The 24,609-nt window shown below is 33.7% G+C and overlaps 4 protein-coding genes across 6 annotated transcripts; 3 read left to right on the top strand and 1 right to left on the bottom strand.

Annotated features, from left to right (window-relative positions):
* Positions 1–747: 747 nt before the first annotated feature.
* LOC18049333 (vestitone reductase) lies at positions 748–2,408 on the top strand. The gene is made up of 4 exons (XM_006445203.2): positions 748–951; positions 1,026–1,556; positions 1,685–1,880; positions 1,969–2,408. The coding sequence occupies exons 1-4, from the start codon at positions 825–827 to the stop codon at positions 2,108–2,110; spliced, it is 996 nt and encodes a 331-aa protein (XP_006445266.1). The 5' UTR covers positions 748–824; the 3' UTR covers positions 2,111–2,408.
* Positions 2,409–4,656: 2,248 nt separating this feature from the next.
* Positions 4,657–12,783, top strand: LOC18049332 (protein transport Sec1a). The gene is made up of 21 exons (XM_006445200.2): positions 4,657–4,900; positions 5,677–5,729; positions 6,124–6,205; positions 6,509–6,587; positions 7,298–7,348; positions 7,449–7,545; positions 7,678–7,710; positions 7,949–8,077; positions 8,689–8,874; positions 8,961–9,044; positions 9,149–9,247; positions 9,314–9,390; positions 9,545–9,641; positions 10,240–10,365; positions 10,454–10,549; positions 10,822–10,938; positions 11,055–11,132; positions 11,597–11,820; positions 11,997–12,087; positions 12,225–12,314; positions 12,476–12,783. Exons 1-21 carry the CDS (start codon positions 4,828–4,830, stop codon positions 12,506–12,508), a joined length of 1,995 nt encoding a protein of 664 aa, XP_006445263.1. The 5' UTR covers positions 4,657–4,827; the 3' UTR covers positions 12,509–12,783.
* Positions 12,784–13,277: 494 nt separating this feature from the next.
* Positions 13,278–17,675, top strand: LOC18050209 (transducin beta-like protein 2). The gene is made up of 10 exons (XM_006445199.2): positions 13,278–13,692; positions 13,807–13,912; positions 14,199–14,259; positions 14,361–14,656; positions 14,941–15,080; positions 15,217–15,291; positions 15,663–15,753; positions 16,277–16,480; positions 16,611–16,655; positions 17,150–17,675. The coding sequence occupies exons 1-10, from the start codon at positions 13,474–13,476 to the stop codon at positions 17,233–17,235; spliced, it is 1,323 nt and encodes a 440-aa protein (XP_006445262.1). The 5' UTR covers positions 13,278–13,473; the 3' UTR covers positions 17,236–17,675.
* Positions 17,676–20,139: 2,464 nt separating this feature from the next.
* Positions 20,140–23,910, bottom strand: LOC18050208 (glutathione S-transferase 2). 3 transcript variants are annotated; one of them, XM_024189835.1, is made up of 10 exons: positions 23,624–23,910; positions 23,259–23,418; positions 22,976–23,061; positions 22,776–22,850; positions 22,604–22,657; positions 22,434–22,509; positions 22,251–22,312; positions 21,256–21,315; positions 20,763–20,875; positions 20,140–20,674 (listed from the first exon to the last, which is right to left on the bottom strand). In XM_024189835.1, exons 1-9 carry the CDS (start codon positions 23,651–23,653, stop codon positions 20,777–20,779), a joined length of 702 nt encoding a protein of 233 aa, XP_024045603.1. In that variant the 5' UTR covers positions 23,654–23,910; the 3' UTR covers positions 20,140–20,674; positions 20,763–20,776. The 3 variants fall into 3 exon arrangements, 2 of the variants coding, with proteins under 2 accessions (XP_024045603.1, XP_006445261.1); XR_002906754.1 differs by lacking the exon at positions 20,140–20,674 and adding an exon at positions 21,441–21,534 and having other exon boundaries at positions 20,852–20,875; XM_006445198.2 differs by having other exon boundaries at positions 20,142–20,875.
* Between the last annotated feature and the right edge of the window lie 699 nt (positions 23,911–24,609).

The following is a 24,609-nucleotide window of genomic DNA, read 5'->3' as shown; positions in this document are numbered from 1 at the left end:
AATTTGTACCATATTTTAAAACAGTTTCAAGATAGTCATAATCTTTATTTATTTTTCTAAAAATTTAAACAAATGTATAATGGGCAGGAGATAATAAGAGTACTCTTGTGGCTGCACAAGATTGTACTTTCTCTGTCCTTTGTTTTGAAAATTCTCAACAGAGTACTGTCCATTGGTATTCCATGTGACTGGTTCACAACCATTGAAAGGTCACTGAAACTCCAATTTAAAATTTATATATAATGATATTTTCTCATGTTTAAGACCAAAAAAAATTAATTTTTAATTTCTCGTCTATTTATGGCAATCAAATCTATGCCTCTTTTCCATTTATTTAATTTTTAATGTATTACTCCTCCTTCGCTGCTTGTATTTTCGTAAATTACCTTAAATACTCATGTCGTTACTTCTCCATCGAACAAACTGATTTTAAGGGTAAAATAGTGCTTTTCTATTTGACAAAAATTAAAATAAAAATAAATATGATATTCAAAATTATTTAGAAAATACATATCATTTTAATATGAAGAGACCTACTCTTAGATTAAGAGAAACCTTACTCTTAGATTAAGAGTAATAGTTTAGACTTTCGGTGGCCTAAAACAACAGAAAGAATGTGAACATGATTTTTAATGAGATTTTTTTTTTAAATGTGAGATAGTTGAAACGTCAGAATCACTGGAGAGACGACAAGAAGTGGCCCGAAAAGAGTGGTCAAAATAAAAGGCAAAATACTTTGTTGTTATTATTTACAAGTGACTGATACAGTTCATATAGAGAAGGAGCTAGACACACAGAGAGAGAGAGAGAGAGAGAGGAAAAATATGGAAGAGGGTAAAGGAAGAGTCTGTGTAACAGGTGGTACAGGTTTCATAGCATCTTGGCTGATCATGAGACTTCTTGACCATGGTTACTCCGTTACAACCACCGTTCGGTCCGAGCTGGACCCAGGTATGCTTTTAATTACTGTAACAAAAGCAAAATCTAGAGTTGCTAACACTTCAAAATTTTTGATAAATGAGCAGAACACAGGAATTCGAAAGACCTTAGCTTCCTGAAAAATCTACCGGGAGCATCTGAGAGGCTCCGTATCTTTCATGCCGATCTCAGCCACCCAGATGGCTTCGATGCAGCTATTGCTGGGTGCACTGGGGTTCTTCATGTTGCCACGCCCGTTGATTTTGAAGACAAAGAACCTGAGGAAGTTATAACACAAAGAGCAATTAATGGAACACTAGGCATCTTAAAATCATGCTTGAAGTCTGGAACGGTGAAGCGAGTTGTGTACACTTCAAGTAACGCGGCTGTGTTTTACAATGACAAAGATGTTGATATGATGGATGAGACATTTTGGAGTGATGTTGATTACATCAGAAAATTGGATTCCTGGGGAAAATCGTACGCAATTTCTAAGACATTAACGGAAAGGGCAGCTCTTGAGTTTGCAGAAGAACATGGATTAGATCTAGTGACACTGATACCTTCTATGGTTGTTGGTCCCTTCATTTGTCCTAAATTTGCAGGCTCTGTTCGCTCCTCACTTGCTTTGATATTGGGTAATGTGAAACTGAAAATATGCTGCGTCATGAATCGTTCACATACATTATTTGTGTATGCTATTGCCTTTGCTTTCGCTTTTAATGTTTAAATTAACAGATACAGTATATGCATGCTCTCTGATCAGGTAATCGAGAGGAATATGGTTTTCTTCTCAACACATCAATGGTGCACGTAGATGACGTGGCCAGGGCTCATATCTTCTTGCTTGAATATCCTGATGCAAAGGGGAGGTACATTTGTTCTTCACACACATTAACAATTCAAGAGATGGCCGAATTTCTTTCTGCAAAATACCCTGAATATCCGATACCAACCGTGGAGTAAGTTAGTTGCCCTGTTAATTCTTCATAATTTTTTCAGTCTTGTGACATTGAGAATTTGTGAAAACTTCCATTCTATTTTTTGCAGTTCTTTAGCAGAGATTGAAGGTTACAGAGCACCCGGATCGTCATCAAAGAAACTATTGGATGCTGGTTTCAGGTACAATTATGGGATCGATGAAATGTTCGATGAAGCAATCCAATGCTGCAAAGAGAAAGGCTACCTCTAGGCTGTACAATGTGAAGTCTACAGAGACTGGATGAACTTTATAAAGATTTTAAGTACCAGAGCGGGGCTTGTTAGGATAAGTAAGTGTATGTCTAATATGAAGTTGCGCATAAACTATGAAGAATTAATTAATATTCAAGAAGATGCGGTTCTTGAACATTGTGGATTCTTTGTGCTTAATTTTGTCCTCATTTGTAATTTATGCCTCAATGTTTGCTTATTATGCCGTGGGTGATTTGTACCTCAGAGTTGCCAATCTGTCGAGACAAAATTAAATCGAGAGTGGGACTTTTTTTTTTCACCCTTTTTCTTTTTGTTAGGTATATGCAACCGTACATGTGTGCACGCTCATTTCATCCATGGCTAGCAATCAAGTTTATCAGATCGGTATCATAAAATCTCATAAGGCCATTTCTTGAAACTATAATTTCTTATTTCTAGCCTTCTAAACTTTTGATCTACTTTAAATGAAAAGGTTAAACATTCTTTGAAACATAAAGTACGTATAACGAATTGTGAATCATGTGATAAGTGATTTGGTTTAAACAATGTAATTAATATTGTTAAATGTTTGAGCAAGTAGTTAAGTGTCAAGTAGACAAGCAATATACTATTGGGGATGGAGGGATCACAATGAAGGGAAGAGAGGAGGAGATCGTCATTTCAGTACCCATCTCTAATACTCGGTCCCTATCCCCAAATTTTCTTTATCTTTGTCATAATTATTTGATGGGGAGAGATATGATCATTGACGGTACTAATCTCCTAATGACATATGCTTTTGTTTTCAAATATAATTTAATCATATTAAAGTAAAAGTATAACATCATCTCACCAATACAAAAACATCAAAATAAACTAAAATAAAGATCAATTTCCATTAAACTAAGTCAAAGTCATCAATACTACGAAATAATCCATAATGTTAAGCAAAAGCAAAGTTTCAAATTTGAACACAAAAAAAAAAAAAATGACAATAATCTTTTGCATTAACATTGATTCATTACAAAAGTCATATGGTATAAATTATCAACAAAATTATCTTTTATTTATGAATAAGATAATGGTGGCAAAATTCATTCAAGTGTTTACAGTAGCTCTTATTTGTGTTATTTTTATTAATATTATAATATGTGTTGTTTACATCAATATTGTAATTTAAGTTTTACATCTATTCACTAAAATTTTTAGTAAAAATAAAATAAAAAATAGCAAGAGGAAATAGGGAGGGGGCAAGGATTTCTCTAAATCCTTGTCTCGAATAAGATATTAATACTAAATTATTCATATCTCCACTTCAAATAATAAACTGAGCAAAAAAAATTGTCCTCATATACTTTCTGAATGAGGAAAATATATCAGGCGCCCCCCTACCCAAAATGAAGATTTCTCCCATTCCTATATATGAGATATCTTCAAAAAGACAAAAGCATTTAAAATTTGAAATGGGTTCATATCCAAGCGTTTCACTGATTCAATACCAGTGTCAATGAAGTTGAAATCGAGAAGTTAGAAGAACAAGCCACTCTTTTAATAAAGATAGTAAATTTGATTTAATTATGATGAATCTCTTTCTTATTTTATTTTATTTATGAGATTCCATTTTTTGGAAATTGGAATGATGCAAACATGTTTTACACAGAATTACAGAGTAGATTTGTGGGTTTGGGTTATATTGTGTATTGCATTTGTTTCTTTACAGAATTTAGCACTACTGAGCTGTGCGGTATCTTGCAAATAAGAATGAGTATCTCAATTTGTGCTTATCAGAATGCTTAAAGTTGTCATCTTGACATTGCTTTTTATTTGATACGGAGATATTTATTATTTATTTTAATTCGTTAATGAAAGTCAACGAAGGGTGGTCGTGTTTCTCTAAGGGATAAGACTGTGTTTCTTTGCAAAAATGAATAATAGAGCATGTCAAAGATTTGGTACATCCTGAATTTTGTATTGTCATCTCAAACGAAAATCCTCCCTCACAATGGTTTTAATATTCGTGTGATCTTCCAAAATAAGTATTAAGAATAAAGAATGTAAACCAAATGTCAATAAAATTATGTTATGTTTTAAAACTTCATCTCATTGAAAAAAATGATAAATGTTTTTTTATTATTAAATATATTAACATTTATTTGGATCTATTATCTATATATAATTGTCTTGATAAGTTTTGTCATGTGATTTTAACTTTGAACTTATTTATTTTTCTAATTCCTAGGAGGTAAGATTTAAAAATTATTTTAAACTCTATTTGCCATCTCATCGTTTATAAAATAAAATAAACATTAAAAAAAAACTCATTTTAAGACGTGTATTTCCAAAAGTTTAGGGGTAATAAATGTTAGATGTAAATGTGATAAATTTTTTAAGTATAGGGTCAGTATTCCATAACATTTTTTTTTTAAAATTTCTGTCGGTATGAGGAAAAATTGTCACCGAAAAGAAATAGTAAGGGCATAAGAGTATTTTAACATCACCTTCAAAATTGAAGATCCAAACAACAGCGAAGTTCGCGCAACATGTAAGTGGTTCCCACGAATTCTAACGGCCATTCTCAGACCGCGCCTAATTTCTCTCCTTTTGACAAACGCAAACACAAACGCAGTTCTCTGTTTTCAAATTCCTCTTAATCTCTTCTCAAATTAATCCTTAATTTCTTGCTCATTGTGTTTAATAATCCCATCGCTAAAAAGAAAAAAAAATCAACATTTCATAATGTCATTTTCCGATTCTGAGACTTCGTCCCAGGGCGGAGAGTACAAATTCTTCCGTCAGTTCAGCCGTGATCGTAAGCCTCTTTCGTTTCTCTGGATTCATCATTTCACATTTTGCTTTGATTTTATGTTTGTTTGCAAAGAAAATGTAGGCAAGGCAAATTTATCGAAGATTTAAATTTTGTGATTCGAAATCAAATAGAAGAGGACGATTATGGCTTTTTGTTTTGGGGGGGGGGGGTTATTCTGATTCATCGTAGTCTCTGTTAGTTCTTTTAATAAATATGCAAGAAAAGCAAAGCAATAGATTCCAAAATCTTGAATGATTAATGTAAAAAATCGGACGTTTAATTTTTTTTTCCCCTTGAAAGAGGACTGTGAGAGGAGATATTGAAGCTGGTTTGAATAAAGGAAACTTGTCTTTATTGAATAATGAAGCAAAGGAAGAGAAATAGTAATTCAAGATTTGAATTTCAAGCTCAGTGAGTAAACCAGAACAGTGGTCAGGAATGTTATCAAATTGTATATTTGAATTGTGATTTACTGCAGAATCTGTTGTTTTTTTCCAGAAGAGTTGCAAGAGAAGTAAAGAAGGAAATTCAAAATTTTGAATCGTAGTTATCAAATCCCAACTTCTAATATGCATTTAAATCATTCTATTTCTGGAAAGAAGAATGCAACATGAGATATAATACCGAATGCTGGTGTTGTTTTCTTGAATCATATTTACCTACACTTTGGGTCATGCTTCTCTCCAGAACCTTTGATTTATAGATTTAGTGCTTTCTTGTCTCTTCTGGTAACACCATTTTTTTTTTTTTTTTTTTTTTTTTGGTTTTGCAAAATTCAGGATTATTGCATGAAATGCTGGAGTCAACCAATGCAGATTCAAAATCATGGAAGGTGTGTCTGATGATCTTGCTGTTATTTAACTTATATTCTTCACTTATAATTATCACACATTGTGTTGCTAACATTGACTTGTTTGTTTTGGTAGCACAAGACAGCTCTATTGTCTATTTTTTTATGTACAAAGTTTGCTTTATTTCTTGGAATTGGTCTGCTTAATTCTTCTAGTATTTACACCTACTCTAGAAACGTATCTTTGTGATAGAATGTCGTTAGATTATATTTATCTATTTATTTATAAATTGTATTATGAGATAAGTCAATGTACAATGGCCCTCCCATCTAATTGCTGTAAGCCTTGAAATTCACAATTATGGGAGACAATGGCCTTTTTTAAACTTCCATCTTGAAGACAATAGCTTTAGTTTTCATAACTGATTATTCACAGGTACTCATCATGGATAAAGTAACTGTGAAAGTCATGTCTCACTCATGTAAAATGGCAGATATCACTGACCGAGGAGTTTCATGTAAGTATCTGAACGGATATATATTTTCTGTTTTTATAGGACTAAGTGCAAGTAATACCTGCTGGGCTTACAAGTCATGTTGACTTAACGCCAAAGGTTTATAAAAATTTGAGACTCCAATCCTTAAAGTTAATTTCTTAGTAAAGTGTGCATTGTTGTCGATTTTATTTCCATTTATGGTTACAGATGTTGATTTAACGCTAACATATCTTGTAAATATTAGTTTGTTAAGACTGCATTTAACTAGCAATTTATGTTTGTGTTTGCTTCTAAAAACTTATTAGTTATATTTCTGTACTTCAGTGGTGGAAGACCTCTTTAGGAGAAGACAACCATTGCCCTCCATGGATGCAGTATATTTTATCCAGCCATCAAAAGAGAAGTACTTTCATTTTTTTTCTTTTTTTCTCCTTTTTTTCATGTTTTTGGTCTTTTCATTGTTTTAGTGTCATTTCCTTAATTTTCTTTTGGGCCAATTTAAGCTTCAACTAAATCAAAAGTCTAAAATTCTTTTGTCACAATCTTTCTTGTGCAAAATTGCTAATTTTCAGCCTTGATCTATGGTTAATTGAAGTGACTAAGAGGCTCAACAGTTTTATATTACATGGTTATTTGTGAAATTTGGAAATGATTTAGTTTCTTTAGGTACGTGGTGTATGTAACTTTGAAGCTGCAAACTAGGAATCTGTTGAATATATTTTTTGGAACTAAAGAGAGTTCCCATGTGTTTGTCACATTTACCAAGATGATTTCTTTTCTTGTTTAGGGCAGTGTTAGTGGAAAGCTTATGTCAATCTCAAATAAATAAATATGGTTTATGGCTTTAGGTATCATGTACATTGGAATAATATATAAAACCAACTGGTGTCATGTTGGTAGCTGCTTCACAAATGTCATTTATAATGGTGGAGGATATATTTTCGTCCCCTGTCTATACATTTACAGTATTGTAGTTTTTTTTTTTCCTGCAAATCTCCTATTTTACTAGAATTCATTCTCCGCACCATCTTGCCTTGCAAGCTCTGTCGGATATTTTTTCCACTCCTTAGAAAACCTAGAACCATTTTAACCATATCTGTTGCTAGCATGCAGTGTGGTAATGTTCTTGTCCGACATGTCTGGAAGGGAGCCGTTGTACAAGAAGTAGGTGTAGAATTCTACTTGTCATAACCTAAATCTTATACAGCTCTCAACTCATTATTTTTCATTTTACAAAAGGCACTTCTTTTCTTTTTCTTTCCAGAGCATATGTGTTTTTCAGCACACCAATTCCAAAGGAGTTGGTCAATCATATCAAGAGTGATACAAGTGTGTTGCCCCGTATAGGAGCATTAAGAGAGGTTAAGATTTTTGTTATGCTTCCATATTGATACTTCTTACACATTACAGTACAGTGGTTTTCTTCTGCTTTCCTTTTGGCAGGCTTCTATTTTTTTTTTTTATCTCATTTTTTTGGCTTTGCTAATATGCAGATGAATTTGGAGTATTTTCCTATAGACCGTCAGGTACCTATAACTGTTGTTATTTTGAGTGTTGTGAATTCCATTAATCTTTACGGACATCCATTATCTATTTACTTTTTCATCTTCAGGTGCTGCAAAATGCATTATTTTCAAATTTCTGATAAAATTATATTCAAGAATTCATCTTACATGAGAGAGAGAGTTATAGCTTATCCTAAGCACTTTTTTCCCCTTGTTTTTTAACAATACTATTCTGGCTTCTGGCATCCCTTAAATGCAGGCTTTTATTACTGATCATGAAAGAGCACTGGAGGAACTCTTTGGTGATAATGTTCAGAATACTCGGCAATTTGATACTTGCTTAAACACAATGGCAAAACGAATTGCTACTGTTTTTGCTTCAATGAAGGTATGAACGCTGTAGTTTTGCAATTTAATGGATGCTGTAGTTATCAAGAATCCACACTTTAACAAAGTTACACTGTATTTCCAATTTGTTCTAAAATAGGAAGAATTATTTTTCTAGTTGGTTTTGCTTGAGAAACTCGGTTCAATCAGCATGTCGCTATTTACCAATTTCACCATTGTAATGTAGCTTAGGGTTAAAGTCTATTGTTAAACAAGTAATTGGACTGGAATGAAACTTGGATGAGCATTGAATACTGGCAGCTCTGATTTTGATTACTGTTCTGCAAATTCAAGAAAAGAAACGCTAACCTGAATTTTATTTTACCAGAATAATAGCTTCTTAACATTTTGATACAGTAAAAGCATATGCTATTTAAAAGAGAACCCTGAAATTAGGTTGGACTCACAAGTTTACATGTTTTCCAATCTGCTTGGACTGGAAATAAATTATACCAACAGCATAAAATATTATAGCGATAAAGCAATAAATATTAGTTTCCCTTGTTGCAGCTTCCACTTGATGTTGAACATTTGGGATACATCATATCATTTTTTTGCAAGTGGAAATAGTAAATTCCTTGGATTTAGATCAATATTCTCTATTGGTTTCAGGAGTTTCCAATGGTGCGATACCGTGCTCCTAAGGCTTCTGATGCATCTACTACTACATTTCGTGATTTAATACCTTCAAAGCTTGCTACTGCTGTTTGGAACTGTATTGAGAAATATAAATCTATTCCCAACTTTCCACAGACAGAAACATGTGAACTCCTCATTTTAGATAGATCTGTTGACCAGGTTACCATTATTTTCACTTATCATGTAACTGTTCTTTTTATAATCCAGCAATTGTGCTATCTCAGTGTGATGATTTAAATGTTTAGATTGCCCCTGTCATACACGAATGGACTTATGATGCCATGTGCCACGACCTACTGGATATGGATGGAAATAAATATGTGCTTGAGGTACAATAATTTGTTTGTTTGTTTCCTTAAGGAATTCTTCTTCCTTTTATTTTCTCCTTCCTTTTCCCATATCGTATGGAAGAATGACCTATATCATTTACTAGGTTCCTAGCAAAACAGGTGGTCAGCCTGAGAAAAAGGAGGTCCTTCTAGAAGATCATGATCCAGTCTGGCTTGAGCTTCGCCATGCACATATAGCTGATGTATGTCTCATGCATTACAAATCTTTTTTCCTTTAAGTGTGAATGTAGCACTAACTGGCATATCAGGCTAGTGAACGATTGCATGACAAGATGACGAACTTCGTATCAAAGAACAAAGCTGCGCAAATTCAACAAAGCTCAAGGTTGGAGCTGGTTTCCATTTTCAGTTCTGTAAAAATGAATGTTCTCCAGATGCTGAACTTTGCTGTTAAACTGTGAAAAATAGTATGTTTCCAGATCACACAATCACTGTTGTTTTACATAAAATTTCACATGCTTGAGTTTGAATTTGTGTAGAGATGGTGGCGAATTATCTACACGTGACTTGCAGAAAATTGTTCAAGCTTTGCCACAGTACAGTGAACAAGTTGACAAGCTTTCTCTTCATGTGGAGGTTTGTTCTTCTTCTATAAGTGCCATTTTCTTGTTCAACGGTATAGGTTTATGTCTAATTCTACTGAAATGAGATGCAGTTAGCGATCTACAATGAAAACTGATAAGGGAATGTACTTTTCCTGTTGTTTGCGTAGATATGATTATTAGTGGCAACAGAATCAGGAAGTAGAGGAAAAATAAATGTACAAGTATTCTAAACTATTCAGACATATCCTTTATCTCAAGGAAACAGAAAACAGTTCAGAAATTATTTTATACATTTTATATAAGCAAGAACAGAAATACAGTGAAGTTTCTTGTCATCTTGAAACTCACACTACTCAGATAAGGGATTTTTTTATTGTTTAGCCTAATGGCAAAATCAATCCCCTCCTGACCAACGTGAGTGGGGTTCAAACCCCAGACCTCTTGTTTTCAATACCGGATATTTTACTATCTCAACTAGACGGCACCCATAATTGGGATATGGGATTTGAAATATGCACAATGTTAATTAAATGATTGTTTGAGAGCATTAGAAACATTGTGCAGAATGGTTGAAATTAGTACAGTTATGCATTTATTAAGATGATTTTTCAATACTTAGTACACCACAGATAGCTGGAAAAATTAACCACATAATTAGAGAAATTGGGCTCCGAGATCTTGGGCAACTGGAGCAGGATCTTGTATTTGGAGATGCAGGGGCAAAGGATGTTATCAATTTTCTAAGGATGAAGCAGGTGATCTAGCACAAAGTTGTGGTTAGACATTATTTTCTTTCTCTACTGCTGGGTAATGTATTGGTTTTTCATTTCTTTCTCCTTACAGGATGTAACCCCAGAAAATAAGTTGCGTTTGTTGATGATTTATGCATCTGTCTATCCTGAGAAGTTTGAGGGAGACAAAGCGTCAAAGCTTATGCAGGTAGCTATGGAATTCCTTTCATTTTTGTTTATCTACGATTATTGTCATTATTTTATTGTTGCTTTTAAAATGCTACTAATATATCAATGCACTTTATTCTAAGTAGACACACTCATATCTAGTACACACTGACAAAATGAGGAATGAACAAGAAACTCAAGTAGGAATATTTTGCTTAAGAACGGAAAAATAGAATAGAAGGTTCAATATTACAACAGATAATAAAAAGAATTATGTTGAAATTTGTAACAAGTATTTTTTTTTCCCCTCAGCTGGCTAGATTATCATCTGAGGATATGAAGATTGTGAATAATATGCGGTTGCTTGCGGGGTCATTAAATTCCAAAAAGTCATCTACTGATTTCTCTCTTAAGTTTGATGGCCAGAAGGTAAAGAAGTTAAAACTTTTCAAATGGATGCTAAAGACTAGAGTGAGATCCTCCCTTCACAAATTACTTTATCAAAGTATGGTGATAGTTGATATTTTTTGGGTTATGATTACCAGACAAAGCAAGCTGCAAGAAAAGAGCGGCCTGGTGAGGAAGAAACATGGGCACTGTTTAAATTTTATCCCATCATAGAGGTATTAGCTCTCTCACCTTTGCCTTAACTTTGCCTTCCTGTCCTGAACCCTCTCTGTGATTGATTTTGGCAAATGAATGCATTCATATCCTTCTGAAGTACCTGGAACCAGCTGATGGGTTAGTTATATTTAAGCTACACACCATTTGTTATTATTAAATTCTTTGGGTGTAGATTCTGATACATTATTAAGTTATCACTGATTTTGTATGGTGACATCCAAAACACTGGAGGAAGAAATATTGTTTAATTACTTTGAATGTTACATGAACATGAAAAGAAGAAACTAAATTGGTTTTGTTGTTTGTTTTGAGCAACAAAAAAAACAGAATCAAATGCTTGGCCCTGCATGCCATTATTCTCTTTTTATTCCAGTTTCGGAGTTGAGTATAACTCAAAAGAAATTTGATTGTTCTGTGTTGTATCTTTGATTGATGGCATCAGATGATATGATTTATGTGTCAGGAGCTCATTGAAAATCTTTGCAAAGGTGAACTACCTAAGAGTGATTACCCGTGTATGAATCATCCAAGTTCAGCCGAACAAGAATCAACCTCAAGATTCTCCGTTCGGAAAAAGGCAGCTCCTGCCACTACCGCTCCTTCCGAAAAGAAAACTGGTCATTCGGTGAGATCAAGACGAACACCATCCTGGGCAAAACCTCAAAATTCCGATGATGGATATTCAAGGTATTCTTACAGGTTTCGAGTTGAAGGCTAACTGCATTTGAATGAACGTCAATGATATCTTTTGATCTTTCTTCATGGGCTATTTTGGACCTTTTACATTAGATTTTTACATGTTAAACCCTTTTTGTGCTGGGATCTCAATTTCTTTTTTCTCCATCTTGTGCTGCCTCTTGCAGTGATTCAATTTTGAATCATGCAGTTGCTGACCTCAGGAAAATGGGACAGCGTATATTTGTATTTATGATTGGTGGAGCAACTCGTTCTGAGGTAAAATATCTAGTGTAATTTTTTCTTAAACACTTCAACATCAGGATGTAGGTCTCACCTAATGGTTTAATGATGATGCCCTGTTGCATTTCAAATTTACTTAAAGACTAGCATTTTGCTGATGCTTCTGTTTTCAGCTGCGAGCTTGTTACAAACTTACGACAAAACTGAGGAGGGAAGTTGTCCTAGGTTCAACTAGTTTCAATGATCCCCCTGAATATATTTCGGTAATAAATGCTTATTTATCAACTTCTTTTTCATTTTTTTTTTATTTTTTTTTCCACATAAGTTCAGTAGCATTTGAAGGCTAGACTAATTAAATTTTGGCAAATAATATACTTATTATATTTTATCAATCCTGAGCTACAATATTTTCCTGATCTTGCAGAAGATGAAGGTGATCTCAGATGGAAAAATCTAAATGGGTAGTCTCAAATTCCGCGGCATTTAAGTTTTTGCTCAATGCCAGGAGGTTGGCTATCTCATTTTGAGTTAATTTTTTTGTTTCCATGTACATCTTGAAAGTGAACTAGGCTTCTCTTGTTTTGAAAAAACCATGGCCTGGCTGTTTAACGTAATTAAAGACCCAAGCAGAATCAACAATGTGGTTTATTCTGTCAGAAACAAGAAAAATACTCTAATTTGCTCCCAAATTTTGTTAGTCGGGCAATAGGATGTCCAACGGAGTAAATTAGCTTATTGTGTACAAAACTATATTATTTGAAATGAGTCGATTGTTTCTTTGTAACATTTCTTATACATCAGTTTCGTTTGTTTTTGTTTCCCAGTCTCATGCTCTCCCAGATGTAATGTTCGAATATTATTTTCACGGAAGTGAGACGATTTGCAATATTATTGCAAAGAGGTCTGCAAATTAACATAACAAGTACAAGACGCTTTTTAATCTCAATTCACGTGGTATTAATATTATTATTACGTACCGAAAATTTTTTTAATTCGAGACTAAAATCTAAAATGCGTTTACATAATTGGAAACGAACTTTTTCGACATTGTAAGCACGTCAGGCATTTTTGTGATAAGCAATTGTTGTTGATAGAAAGCTTCCTTAATGGGCTATGACCTTACATTCAGCCCATAGCCCTTGAGGATCCATAACATTATACGTCTTACGTCTCCCAACAGTCAATGTGGTACTAAGTGAGCCCCTCCAAAATCATTTTAAAACCCCTTTCCCAACGACAGCAAGTAGTGCTCTGATAGTCGTCCAGCATCGGAGGGTAGAACGGACAGACAGTGTCTGGGACTAACCCGCGCCATTAACACCCTCTCAGTCTTCTTCGTGAGTCTTATTTCTTAAGAAAAGCAAATTGTGTCAGTGTCACCATCCATCATCACAAGTTCGATTCTCTGCAGTTACATAGAAAATGGATCCGGTTCTTTCAATTACGGTGGTCTCGGTGGTTCTTGGAGCTCTGATCGCTATTATCTTCTTCAAAAGTTACTTCACTAAGAGAAGATCCGAAATCAAATCCATCGCCAAAACGGAGCTTGAACCCGATCACCAAAAAAAACCTACTAAGCCTTCTCAACCCATCTCCAAAAAATCTCACTCCAAACCTCACTCACACTCTCACGGCGATAAGGTATTGTATTCTATTCTCTTCTCTGCTTGTAACATTCTTTCATTCTAATTATTTATTTTATTTATTTAAAAAAAATCATTGGCCAATAATTTTGACTGTCAAATGTAACCGTAGGATCAAAACAAGCGACATCATCCGTTGGATGTTAATACTCTTAAAGGTCATGGTGATTCCGTCACCGGCCTTTGTTTCTCCTCTGATGGAAAGTGTTTGGCGACAGGTAAAGTACTAACAAACCAATTAAGTTTTTAAAACTAAGAACATGTGAATTATGAACGGCCAATTAGAATGAATGAATTGGATAGAATCTTTGAAATTTAGATTTTTCCCGTAATCCTTTTTTGTCTATTAAACTAGATAGTCATAATTATCAATTTGTTTGATCTGCCACTAGATCAAAAGTAAACTTGCCTCCAGTCTGCTTAGTAAGTTTTTAACTAATTTGATACATTATGTATGCAAGATTGCGGTTGTACTGATCCACAAATTCTTGTTTTCACAAACAGCTTGTGCTGATGGAGTGATCAGGGTACATAAGTTGGATGATGCTTCAAGCAAAAGTTTCAAGTATGAATCTGACATCTTTGTAACGTTTTCAAAAATAATGCATGCAGTTTTTCTGTCCTCAAGTTTTTTTTTTTTTCTCTCTCTCTCTCTCCCTCTTTTAGGTTTTTGAGAATCAATTTGCCACCCGGAGGTCCTCCGACGGCTGTCGCATTTGCTGACAACGCAACTTCCATAGTTGTTGCAACTCATAATCTGTCTGGCTGTTCATTGTACATGTATGGAGAAGAGAAAGCCATATCTACTAATGAAGGTAAACAGCAATCCAAGCTTCCTGGTCCAGAAATCAAATGGGAACATCACAAAGTCCATGACAAAAGAGCTATCTTGACACTTTTTGGAGCTTCTGCTACTTATGGTACTGCTGATGGAAGCACAATCATCGCTTCTTGCTCAGAAGGTATAATTCCAATTTTTTTTGTCTAATCCTAATAGCCTGCCTAATCCACCTCAATCCAGGACTATACAAATGCCAGTCTGTGTATTTGCATTTTCCTCCCTTAACAATTTCTCTCTGTTCGGCGTTCTTAGGAGCGATTATGTATTGGTCCTGGCCTTTACAGTGTCTCTCCTATACAAAAAGTTGTCATTATTACTTTTTCAAAGATACACCCACCTTTGTTGGATTTGTTTAGTCCTATTGGAGTAATGGTGCCTTAATTCTGCTCATTTGTTGCTTTCTAGGGACTGATATCAGTATTTGGCATGGAAAAACTGGAAAACTTTTGGGTAATGTTGACACAAATCAATTGAAAAACAACATGGCTGCTATATCTCCAAATGGGCGTTTTCTTGCTGCTGCTGCTTTCACGGCAGATGTGAAGGTCAATATTGCTGATATATTGTCGTGTGGCTTTGACAATATATAACTTGCAGAATGTTTTGAACTGGAACTCATAGTATTTTACTTAACTGTAATTAATGAATCTGCTAGTTACATTTGTGTGCTTTTATCTATAGGTGTGGGAGATTGTATACTCAAAGGATGGTTTAGTCAAAGCAGTTACAAGCGTTATGCAGCTTAAAGGGCATAAGGTTAAGTGATTTGATCAAATTTTACATTCTTGAGGTCAGCCATGTCTTGCAGTGTTGTTAATTCATGCCTTTTCTTTCTATCTTTCTTTCTTCTCTTTTATTCCTGTTTCGTGCTTCCAAGATTTTCTCTTGTGAAATACGCTTCTTTGAGAGGTATAAAGAAAACAACTACGAAGCAAACTATGTTTGAAGCGTGTTTGAGGCACATCTTGATATTGATGCAAGAATTTACTTTAATGAAAATGCTGTTCTAACTGCTAAGTTGATAAAATTTCTTCCATCTTTATTGCCATCTCAAGTTCTTGATACAGTTTTGTAATTTAATATGTTGCTAGAAGGCCTAATTTTGTTATTCACTTTGGACCATGCAGAGTGCAGTTACTTGGTTGTGCTTTGCACCAAACTCAGAGCAGATTATTACAGCCTCAAAGGATGGTACACTGCGAGTTTGGAACATCAATGGTTTGTAATTCTGTCCAGTTTTTGTCTTTTAGTTATGCTAAAATTCACATATTTCACTCATAGCCTCAGCCACCACCGTATCCATGCACCTACTCATCTTCACAAATGGTCATCCACTAAGATATCTGCAATCAATTCACTTTGTGTATGTCAGTTGAATGATGGTGCCACCAGAGTGGGTGATGGTATTCACAGAGTAGTGCATCTTGAATTGAGTTCCCTAAATGCTTGAACAGCTAGTGGATTCCTAAGTGGTGTTAATATCTGAACAACATTAAATTTTTTTATGAGCACGAGATGCGGCACGTTTCACCTTTCATGATGTAGTTCTTGATTATTACTTCATGTCTCTACTTGTCTCTGAAAAGGAAGAATTTCTATAAATACTTGGAAAAATTTGTGATGTTGAGATTGAATTTTCTTGCTTGAATACAAATGGTATCTGCGTATTCCTAAGATGATCTGTGTGTGCTTGCATTGTTTAATGCTGTTTGTGCTGACTTTCTATATCCATTTTCTGTAGTTCGATATCACCTTGATGAGGATCCAAAGACTTTGAAGGTGTTACCAATTCCACTTCTGGATTCTAATGGTGCTACATTGCAATATGATCGGCTTAGTTTATCCTCTGATGGAAAGATATTGGCTGCAACACATGGTTCAACGTTGCAGTGGCTAAGTGTTGAAACTGGAAAGGTTTTAGACACAGCTGAGAAAGCCCATGAGGGTATGTCCAGGCATCAAGATTTCACGCTTTATTTAAAAATTTTCCTTACACTTTGTTCTCTATTGCAAGCGTAATTATTAGTTTTTAATTATCATCGGTTGCTTTGTCTTAATACAAGTCTACCTTGCAGGTGAGATCACATGCATGGCTTGGGCACCAAAGACAATTCCAATGGGTACATCGCCTTCTTTGCTTAATACCTCTCATATTTTCTTATGTTCCCTAGTATATTGGAATATTCTCTTCCATTGTGCGGATCTGTATGTATTCAGAGGTTTGGGACTATGAGTTATTCTGATCAATCTGGCAGGAAGCCTGCCGCTTTACTGAACAATCATGGCCCACAAAAAGCACCACATAATGCCTTTTTAAGATAACCCTTGACAATTATTCTCTTTTGATTTTTATAGATATATGCAATTCTTGTAGCCTTGAGATATCAAGTACTTAATTGATTTATAATATTGTGAAGTGTAAGTATCTTGGCCTGGACAAAAGATAGTCATTCCTGACATGTGATTTACAATGCATGCTCTTGCAGCTCTTTGATGATAGGATTTCTTGGCTTTCCTTGAATTCTCTGCTCATTTGTCCTCAAGTTTTATTCATATTATTTTGGATTTAGATGTCTATTTGAAGTTAACTCACATAACCTTATTATCCTATCAGGAAATCAACAAGTCTCGGTTTTAGCAACATCCAGTGTTGACAAGAAAGTGAAGTTGTGGTTGGCGCCATCACTTGAGTCATCATGAAAGAATCTTTCAGTTTGCTGATAGCAGGCAATGGCAATGAAGGAAGTTTCTTATCTGACAAGTGGCTGCTATGCCTTTATTGACCCTAAAAGTTTTGAGCACTAAATCCTTCAAGGTTCAACAGTTAAGTTTGGTTATTTCTTAGAAATTACATGGTAGAGACCTTCCGCCTCGGAGGTAGAGCAGGAATGCTTTGTGAGGACAAATTGCGAGAAAAAGATAGTGGTTATATGACTGGCAGAGATAGATTATACACCAGCAGGAAATCTTATATTTCAGATAGTAATTAACTGTTTCTCTCACTTTGCTTTTATTTGCCGTCTACAGTTTTATGTTATTGCCAATTACTTTGGATGTGATTTCAACCCTTTTGGTGATGAAGCAACCCCTTCTAAAAGGAAGAAGTGATCCATCATTTCTTATCTAGGGGTCCATCTCTATCAGTTTGAGCAAAGTTTGGGTTGGATAGAGATCATACGCTCCCCGGCAATTTTAATAATTTTTAGGACAGGCTCAACATATGTTTTTTATTTTCTAAAGCTGATGAATAAGTTTTGGGAAATAACAAGTGTACATTAAGATATGAGTTCAAGCAATATCACAAGAGCTTGTAGGGCTTTAGCAATAAAACAAAATTTGAAGCTTCCTGGAGTGAAATGATTAAAAGTCTCAAGATGGCTGGAGAGAGAATAATGGAGGAGTTTGCGGGGAAGAGAAGTAGCCTTTCAAAAAATATCTCTTTACTCGATTAACTATTTTTACTACTTCCAATAAATAAATGTTTCTGGGTCTTTGATTTTTGAATTTGGAAAAGAGAGATTAAATTATCCAAACTAGAGGAAACAGAGAAAGGAAGAAAAAAGAAATTGTTTAAATTTAATTAAATAATTCTCAAGTTTAAAAATTGACATATATCAAAATATTATTAGTGGGTAATTTCATATAAGCTCAGATGTGGAAAATTAGATGTACTCTAGAATTTTTTGTCAAGAGAGTTATTGGTAGGGACAGCAAAATGTGGGCTTAGGTTGGGTTTTTTGAAGTTTAGGTCCAATTTTAGAGAAAGTATAATGATTGGACTTGGACCGGACTTGAGTCGAGCCTAAGCTTTCAATTGTTTTTTATTTTTATAAATTTAAAATAAATCAATGATCAATAAGTTGTTATTATTAATAATAAATTAAATAAAATAAATATTTTAAAATAAATAATAAAAAAGGAAAATGAAGCAGATAAAAATTTAAAAATTTAATTTTTAAATATTGGTTTCTCTAATTCAAAAACCCAATTAATTAATTATCGCTTAAAAAAGAATTAGTATAATAAGTTTAGCTTTTGTGAATCATCATTAATTTATGAATTAGGGATTCAAGTTTTCTTTTTTATTTTTTAATTATTATTATTATAATTTATAAATTTATTTTTTTAAAAAATAGAAAGTCGAGCCCGTCCAAGTCTTTTTTAAAGTATCTTTCTAAACCCTCATGTGGAGTGCTGGGCAAAAACCTGTGGGCTTGGACCGAGTCGGTCCAGACTTTTTTGTCCCGCCTAGTTATTAGCATTGAATTGGGATCCCAATTTTAGTTAGCCACGTTGTAGCATATCCATTTTCCCTTGCCCTTGCCATTGCCAAAATAAAGCTCTAATTAGTCATAAAACTCTATTGGAACCGTTGGATTTGAATCCATTGGATTACTGTTTTTTATTTTTTGAAATATGCATAAATAATCCAATTGCTATAACATTTTAATTACAGTAAGAGATCTTTTATTATAAATGGACTAATACATATAGAGAAATTTTATAACAAAAGGTTTATTACTTTAATAAAATAAGGACTAAACTAAAGGATAAGAAAAATATACTCTAATATATTATTAAATAATTTATTGAATTTTTTTGAATTAATTTTTGTTGTATTAAAGTAAAGAATTCCATCTTTAGAACATTGAATCTTTGTCAATTTATTAGCCTTTTTTTAATTTGAATTTGACATTGGATGTAAAAAAAAAAAAAAGAAAGATCATTTTCTATTTCATTGTGGAGTAAGTGGTTAATAGGGCGGGGCTATTTTAACAAAATTAATATTAGCAGTTATTAATTTCAACTCAATACATTGAAGTGGATCGTCAATATAACTTTCAAATTCGGTCATAAGTAAATAAATAATTTTTTCTTGAAAAAAAAAAGGTTGTTTTTATAGCATAGGATTTTCCAACCTTAGCATCAAATATTCAGATAAAATATGTTAAAATTTAGGAGGTTCACACATCAGAATATGTAAACTTTAATCATATCGCATTTGCGTGGAAATAACAATAAATACTTAGGAATCTCACTTTTATCACTGATATTCTGTCTACACCCTTATTATTACTACTACGAAGTATATGTAACTTAATTAAGAAACGAGAAGTGACATTTGATAACGATGTATTGCCCTGAAGACAAAGGGTGTAACACTATCTTTCTCTATTAATATTATAATAGATGAATATTCTGTTTTTGATTAGGCTAATTAATGAAAATTATTCTGTTTAGAGATTTTCAAGCAAGCAAGCAATTAGATGCTGAAAGGTGGAGACTAATCAGGCTAGGATAAGCTGGTTCCATGAATGTACGTAATCACAGTGCACGGTGGAAGTGGATAACAAAGCATTGTCCATTGTCCTGCGATGAAGGGCCGAGAAAGGATGGAATGCTGAGGACCAAAATCTCAGCCCAAATGAGTGTATGGCGCTGCATAACAAGATGGAGCTGTGTACTTTTTAGCGGCGGCCCCATTCTGTTTGTTGTATCGAGAGCCATCCATGGATCCAATTGTAGAATTGAAATCATCCTCTACAGACTCCAGCTCAATATTTCAAAGAACGTTCGTTCTCTCCAACTTTGGTTTGAATCTTGAATTTGTTTATTTTCTGAGACCAGCTAAGCTAAATCAACGCGTATGGCAGAGGAACTACAATACCATAACAAGAAGATGAAGAAGTGTGCGTGAAGAACGAAGTCGTGTTACTTTCTTTAATTAAGGTAGGGCAACACTGTTGTACAAAAACCTGAGTAAGGAGTGAGATGAGACCGAACCAATACAATGAATAGCAATAGAATTTATAATGGGAGTGTAAAGTAATTGAGTAATCGAAAGTTGAGAGATACAGAGACTGCCTTTACTTAGTAGAAGCCAAGCGAACAGAAGGACAAAGCTTAGATCTCAGGGCACACAAGATTTATTCTTCAACTTAAGTTACTCGAGCTGTACCTCTCCTCTACTTGTCTATCATTAAAAATTAAAAAAACTTCCTTGGTCGAGAGAATTCATCTCTTTTCTTGTCCGACAATCTGTACAAATTAGAAAATGACTGCTTGAGAGTAACTTTTGAGTAATAACAATATACGCATGCTTCCAGCCAGAAGATAGTGTGGTATTGACAATAATAAGCTGAAAACAACATACCGAAGAGATATTGGTACTGAAATTGTGTTATTAACAAGATAAGCCAGTACTGAACTGAAGTAAAAATACGGACAAAGAAAACCAAACTTAACGCGCTGCATCTGGCTGTCTCTCTGGTGATGAGGCTAGGAATTCTGGTAAGCCTTTATATGACTCATATATCCTGAGTAAAGTTGGAAACTTGGACTGCATAAACAAAACAAGTAAACAGAGCATATCATTATGTGGACTGGCATGGCAAAACAAAGAGATCACATAAAACAACTGCACTTTACAAAGGCCTGCACAAATGGAACAGTGAGATTATACCACTGAAAGTTATGATACTTGAACAATTTGTTTGTTTCAAAATATTAAATTCCCCAGCATCAATGTCCTCAAACATACTAACATATAATAACCAAATATGGTAAAGTTAAATTCAAAAAATTACAATACATTACTATCTTCGTATCTCAAAATTCTTCAATGCAGCATTCAAGCTCAGAAGCATTAACATTGAGAACTATAGAATAAAACTTGAACCTGAAATGAATAAAAAGGCGTTACAAAATAAGGAGCATTACCATGTCAATGTTAAACCTCATAGTAACAACAGCAATTTGTGGGGCCAAAAACACATCAGCCTGCAAATGACAACCTATATTAATTTTCGGTTTTAGGTGTTTGGCAGTTAAACAAATTACAATTGAGGTATTATCACCATTGAAAATCATACTTCATAGTTAAGTATACAATTATCATGACGTACAAAATTATTGGCAGATTCAACAAAACTCGTCAGATTAAACTCCTGCTTAAACATCCAATCATCCTTGAATATGAGCTACAGATTTGTTAATGGTCTGCCACAGAATAAGATCTTAACCTAAGTTAGAAAGTCAAATCTGCAGATGCAACAGAGTACAATTTCTTTCTTTCATCCCCCCCCCAAAAAAAAGGACCACTCTTTTCTGTCAAATATTTTTTTTTATATAAGAAAATGAAGAAATAATAAATAAATGAAGGGACTTCCTGCATAGAAAAAAAATCAACCAACATAACGATTGTCTTGATGGCAAACTTTTCATCTCACAAATGTTTCAGACATTATCATCAAATGAAACTTTCAGGTATTAATGTAGGTTGTATAAATATTTCATCAGCAGGCATGTGCATATCAAACACAAAGAAAAAGGTTACAGTACTAAAGTTAGTTTTAATGATCAAAAGATAATTCTAAAATTATCAGTTATCCACCTTAAGTTTTTAAAGTTATAAAAAATACTACAAAAGTTTGAATTTGTTCAATTTTCCACCCGAAGTTTGCAATTTGTATCAACCATCTGCCAAAAAGACATAATTACCCCTAAAGAATTACAAAACAAAAGTCAACACAAATTAAAGCAATTGTTATTTTGTAACCGTAATTTTGTTTTTTGGTGGATGGTTGATACAAATTACAAATTTAGGATAGAAAATTGAACAAATTCAAACTTTTCTAGTATATTTGATAATAAGGTAAATTTAAGGTGGGTGACTAATAATTTCCCCCGATAAAATCAGAAGTTTTCTAGATGACCATGTACACATCTTCTCCTGTGGCATACTTGGCAGCAAAATCTATCAGCAACTTCTCAAGAGCTGTACACAAGGATAAAAGAACTGATATTAGTACCGCAAAATGTGCTCCTTCAATAGTTCGACATAAAGGCAATATGACCTCTTTCGAAGAGACGTGGGAGGGTGAGCGAAAGAAACTTACCTAGGAAACCTTTTTCTATGTGAGTCTGAACCCATAAAAGTCGCTCATCGGGACCAAACTTATCCTCAATATATTTCTGTAAAAAGAAAGCAGAAGAGAGAGAAAACTGAGTTACTTGATGAAATCTACAAATACATAATCAAATTTAATCATACAAAAACAGTATGTACCAGCAATGATAGCATATGAAGAGGCTGCATGCTAGAGCTGATTATACTGGCAGCCTGTGCAGTTTGGCATAGAAACAACATATCAAAACTAAATCAGCATAAATCTTTCACTCTCACATTCTCAGCAACAAAGGCAAGTACCAGAAAGAGATTTCACAACAGTTCTTCTTACCTGGAGATTCAAAGCTCTTTGCTGTGGATCAGCAGCAGGTAAGAGAGCTCTTTGAGGATACTTTTCCTCCAAATACTAACAACAGATACCCCGATACTTAAAAAAATTAAACCTCAAGATCATTTGATGGTTGCTAATCATATATAGCAATTAACGAGAGCTCAATTCATCCTATCAATTTAAAGACAGAGAACACGAACCAACAAGATTGCATAGGAATCTGAGACCACGACATCACCATCAACTAACACCGGAACGAAATGCAGAGGATTTAATTCCTCGAACTCTGGAAACCAATAAATCAGAAATGACATAACATACAATATTTTTTTTTTTACTTTTTTTTTTTTTTGGGGATAGGAAAATAACATACATTATAGTATTGGAAATTTTCATAGCATGGCACAATACCTGTGATATAAATATAAATAAAAAACTTTTAAAAAAACTTATTATTATTATTATTATCATCGAAATGTTTACCGGGACTAAATTGTTCCCCTTTTGAAAGGTCCACGGCTTTGTATTCATAGATAAGACCTTTAAGTTTCAAAGCGAAGCGGACCCGCCAAGAGCAAGAGCTCTGCCAGTACGAGTATAATACAAGCTTTGAAGACGACGACGAATTAATACCAATATCTATCTGCAACAAATTAAAAGCAACCAAAAAAAAAAAAAAAAAAAAGGCTCGTCGTTATTGCAGGAAAATCAAAACACAGAATTTGGCTTTAATTTACCCATCGGCATTCGTGCATTAGAAAGAGTAAAGGGACGTTCGTTTTAGGTTGAAAAAGTGAAGCCCTAATTTGATATTTGAATGATGGAGTGAAGCGGAAAAAGGGAGAAACCTGATCATCGTTGTTGGTGTCTGCGTCCATTATATTGATGATTAACCGAACAGTTCCTCTTTAGTTAACTCGATCGGTCTCTGACCACTTACCGGCACCCTTTTATTTATATTCCATATTTACTTTTTCTTGTTTTCTAATCACTTTGCAACACCTTTCGGTTTTGGGTGGACATTGCAAATACTGTATATACTTTTCAGACAAAGTCGAATTTCATTCAATTCAAGAAAATTCTCTGAACAAACAGATGTTGTTCGTTTTTCATTGAGATTTGAAAATGGTATTCATTTATCCGCTCGAATTTGATAGTGTAAGTGCGGCTGCTCTTATTTATAATTCTTCCATTTACTAATAATTTCGTTTAATTAAAATAATCGTCAAATTATGACTTATTATTTTAATTTATTAATTCTCAAAAATCACAAAATTATCCATAGGTTAACTGCTTTCTCTCTCAAATGTAATAATGGTGAAAAAACTAAACTAGTTTCTCTTTCTTTCAATTTTTCTTTTTTTATTCTTTCTTAACTAAATAAACCTATCTTTCTCTTACTTTTCACTACAAAATTATCAGATTATCTGTTATTATCATTTGGAGTTTATACTTTTGAGATTTGATCAAAATTTTTTTAATAGATTCAAAGTGGTGTATAGAAACAAAATTGATCCTTCAACTTTGTTGAGATTACAAAATGATAAATTTGTTAATTTTTAAACAATTTCATTTGTCATACACAATATTTACTTTATGTATTATGATAATTTTTTATAAGGAAAAGAAATAGAGGGAGGAGTGAGATCAAATAAGTAATTGGTCAAATTATATTTTTACAATAAAATTTTTAATTTAAAAAAATAGTGAGTTCTAATAACCCCACTCATATAAGAAAAATACACACCTTAATGTAGTATAATAAAATACATTTTTTTCTTATTTCTTAAGAGTGTTTTTTTTTTAATCTTTTAGTTGAACTTTACGTTATTAA

The sequence above is a fragment of the Citrus clementina genome, unplaced genomic scaffold, assembly GCF_000493195.1.
Source record: "Citrus clementina cultivar Clemenules unplaced genomic scaffold, Citrus_clementina_v1.0 scaffold_3, whole genome shotgun sequence".
Classification (NCBI taxonomy): domain Eukaryota; kingdom Viridiplantae; phylum Streptophyta; class Magnoliopsida; order Sapindales; family Rutaceae; genus Citrus; species Citrus x clementina.
The sequence above is the reverse complement of the archived record's forward strand: the minus strand, read 5'-3'. Positions and strand labels throughout refer to the sequence as shown.

Bases quoted from the DNA above. Each gene is read 5' to 3' on its own strand.
- LOC18049333 (XM_006445203.2), top strand. From the start codon at position 825: ATGGAAGAGGGTAAAGGAAGAGTCTGTGTAACAGGTGGTACAGGTTTC. The intron at 952-1,025 runs GTATGCTTTTAA...ATAAATGAGCAG, and splicing joins TCGGTCCGAGCTGGACCCAG to AACACAGGAATTCGAAAGAC. The intron at 1,557-1,684 runs GTAATGTGAAAC...CTCTCTGATCAG, and splicing joins CTCACTTGCTTTGATATTGG to GTAATCGAGAGGAATATGGT.
- LOC18049332 (XM_006445200.2), top strand. From the start codon at position 4,828: ATGTCATTTTCCGATTCTGAGACTTCGTCCCAGGGCGGAGAGTACAAA. The intron at 5,730-6,123 runs GTGTGTCTGATG...GATTATTCACAG, and splicing joins CAGATTCAAAATCATGGAAG to GTACTCATCATGGATAAAGT. The intron at 8,078-8,688 runs GTATGAACGCTG...TATTGGTTTCAG, and splicing joins CTGTTTTTGCTTCAATGAAG to GAGTTTCCAATGGTGCGATA.
- LOC18050209 (XM_006445199.2), top strand. From the start codon at position 13,474: ATGGATCCGGTTCTTTCAATTACGGTGGTCTCGGTGGTTCTTGGAGCT. The intron at 13,913-14,198 runs GTAAAGTACTAA...TTTCACAAACAG, and splicing joins TGGAAAGTGTTTGGCGACAG to CTTGTGCTGATGGAGTGATC. The intron at 14,260-14,360 runs GTATGAATCTGA...TCCCTCTTTTAG, and splicing joins GCTTCAAGCAAAAGTTTCAA to GTTTTTGAGAATCAATTTGC.
- LOC18050208 (XM_024189835.1), bottom strand. From the start codon at position 23,653: ATGGACGCAGACACCAACAACGATGATCAG. The intron at 23,419-23,623 runs GTTTCTCCCTTT...AATTTGTTGCAG, and splicing joins ACACCAACAACGATGATCAG to ATAGATATTGGTATTAATTC. The intron at 22,658-22,775 runs GTAAGAAGAACT...CAAACTGCACAG, and splicing joins AAAGAGCTTTGAATCTCCAG to GCTGCCAGTATAATCAGCTC.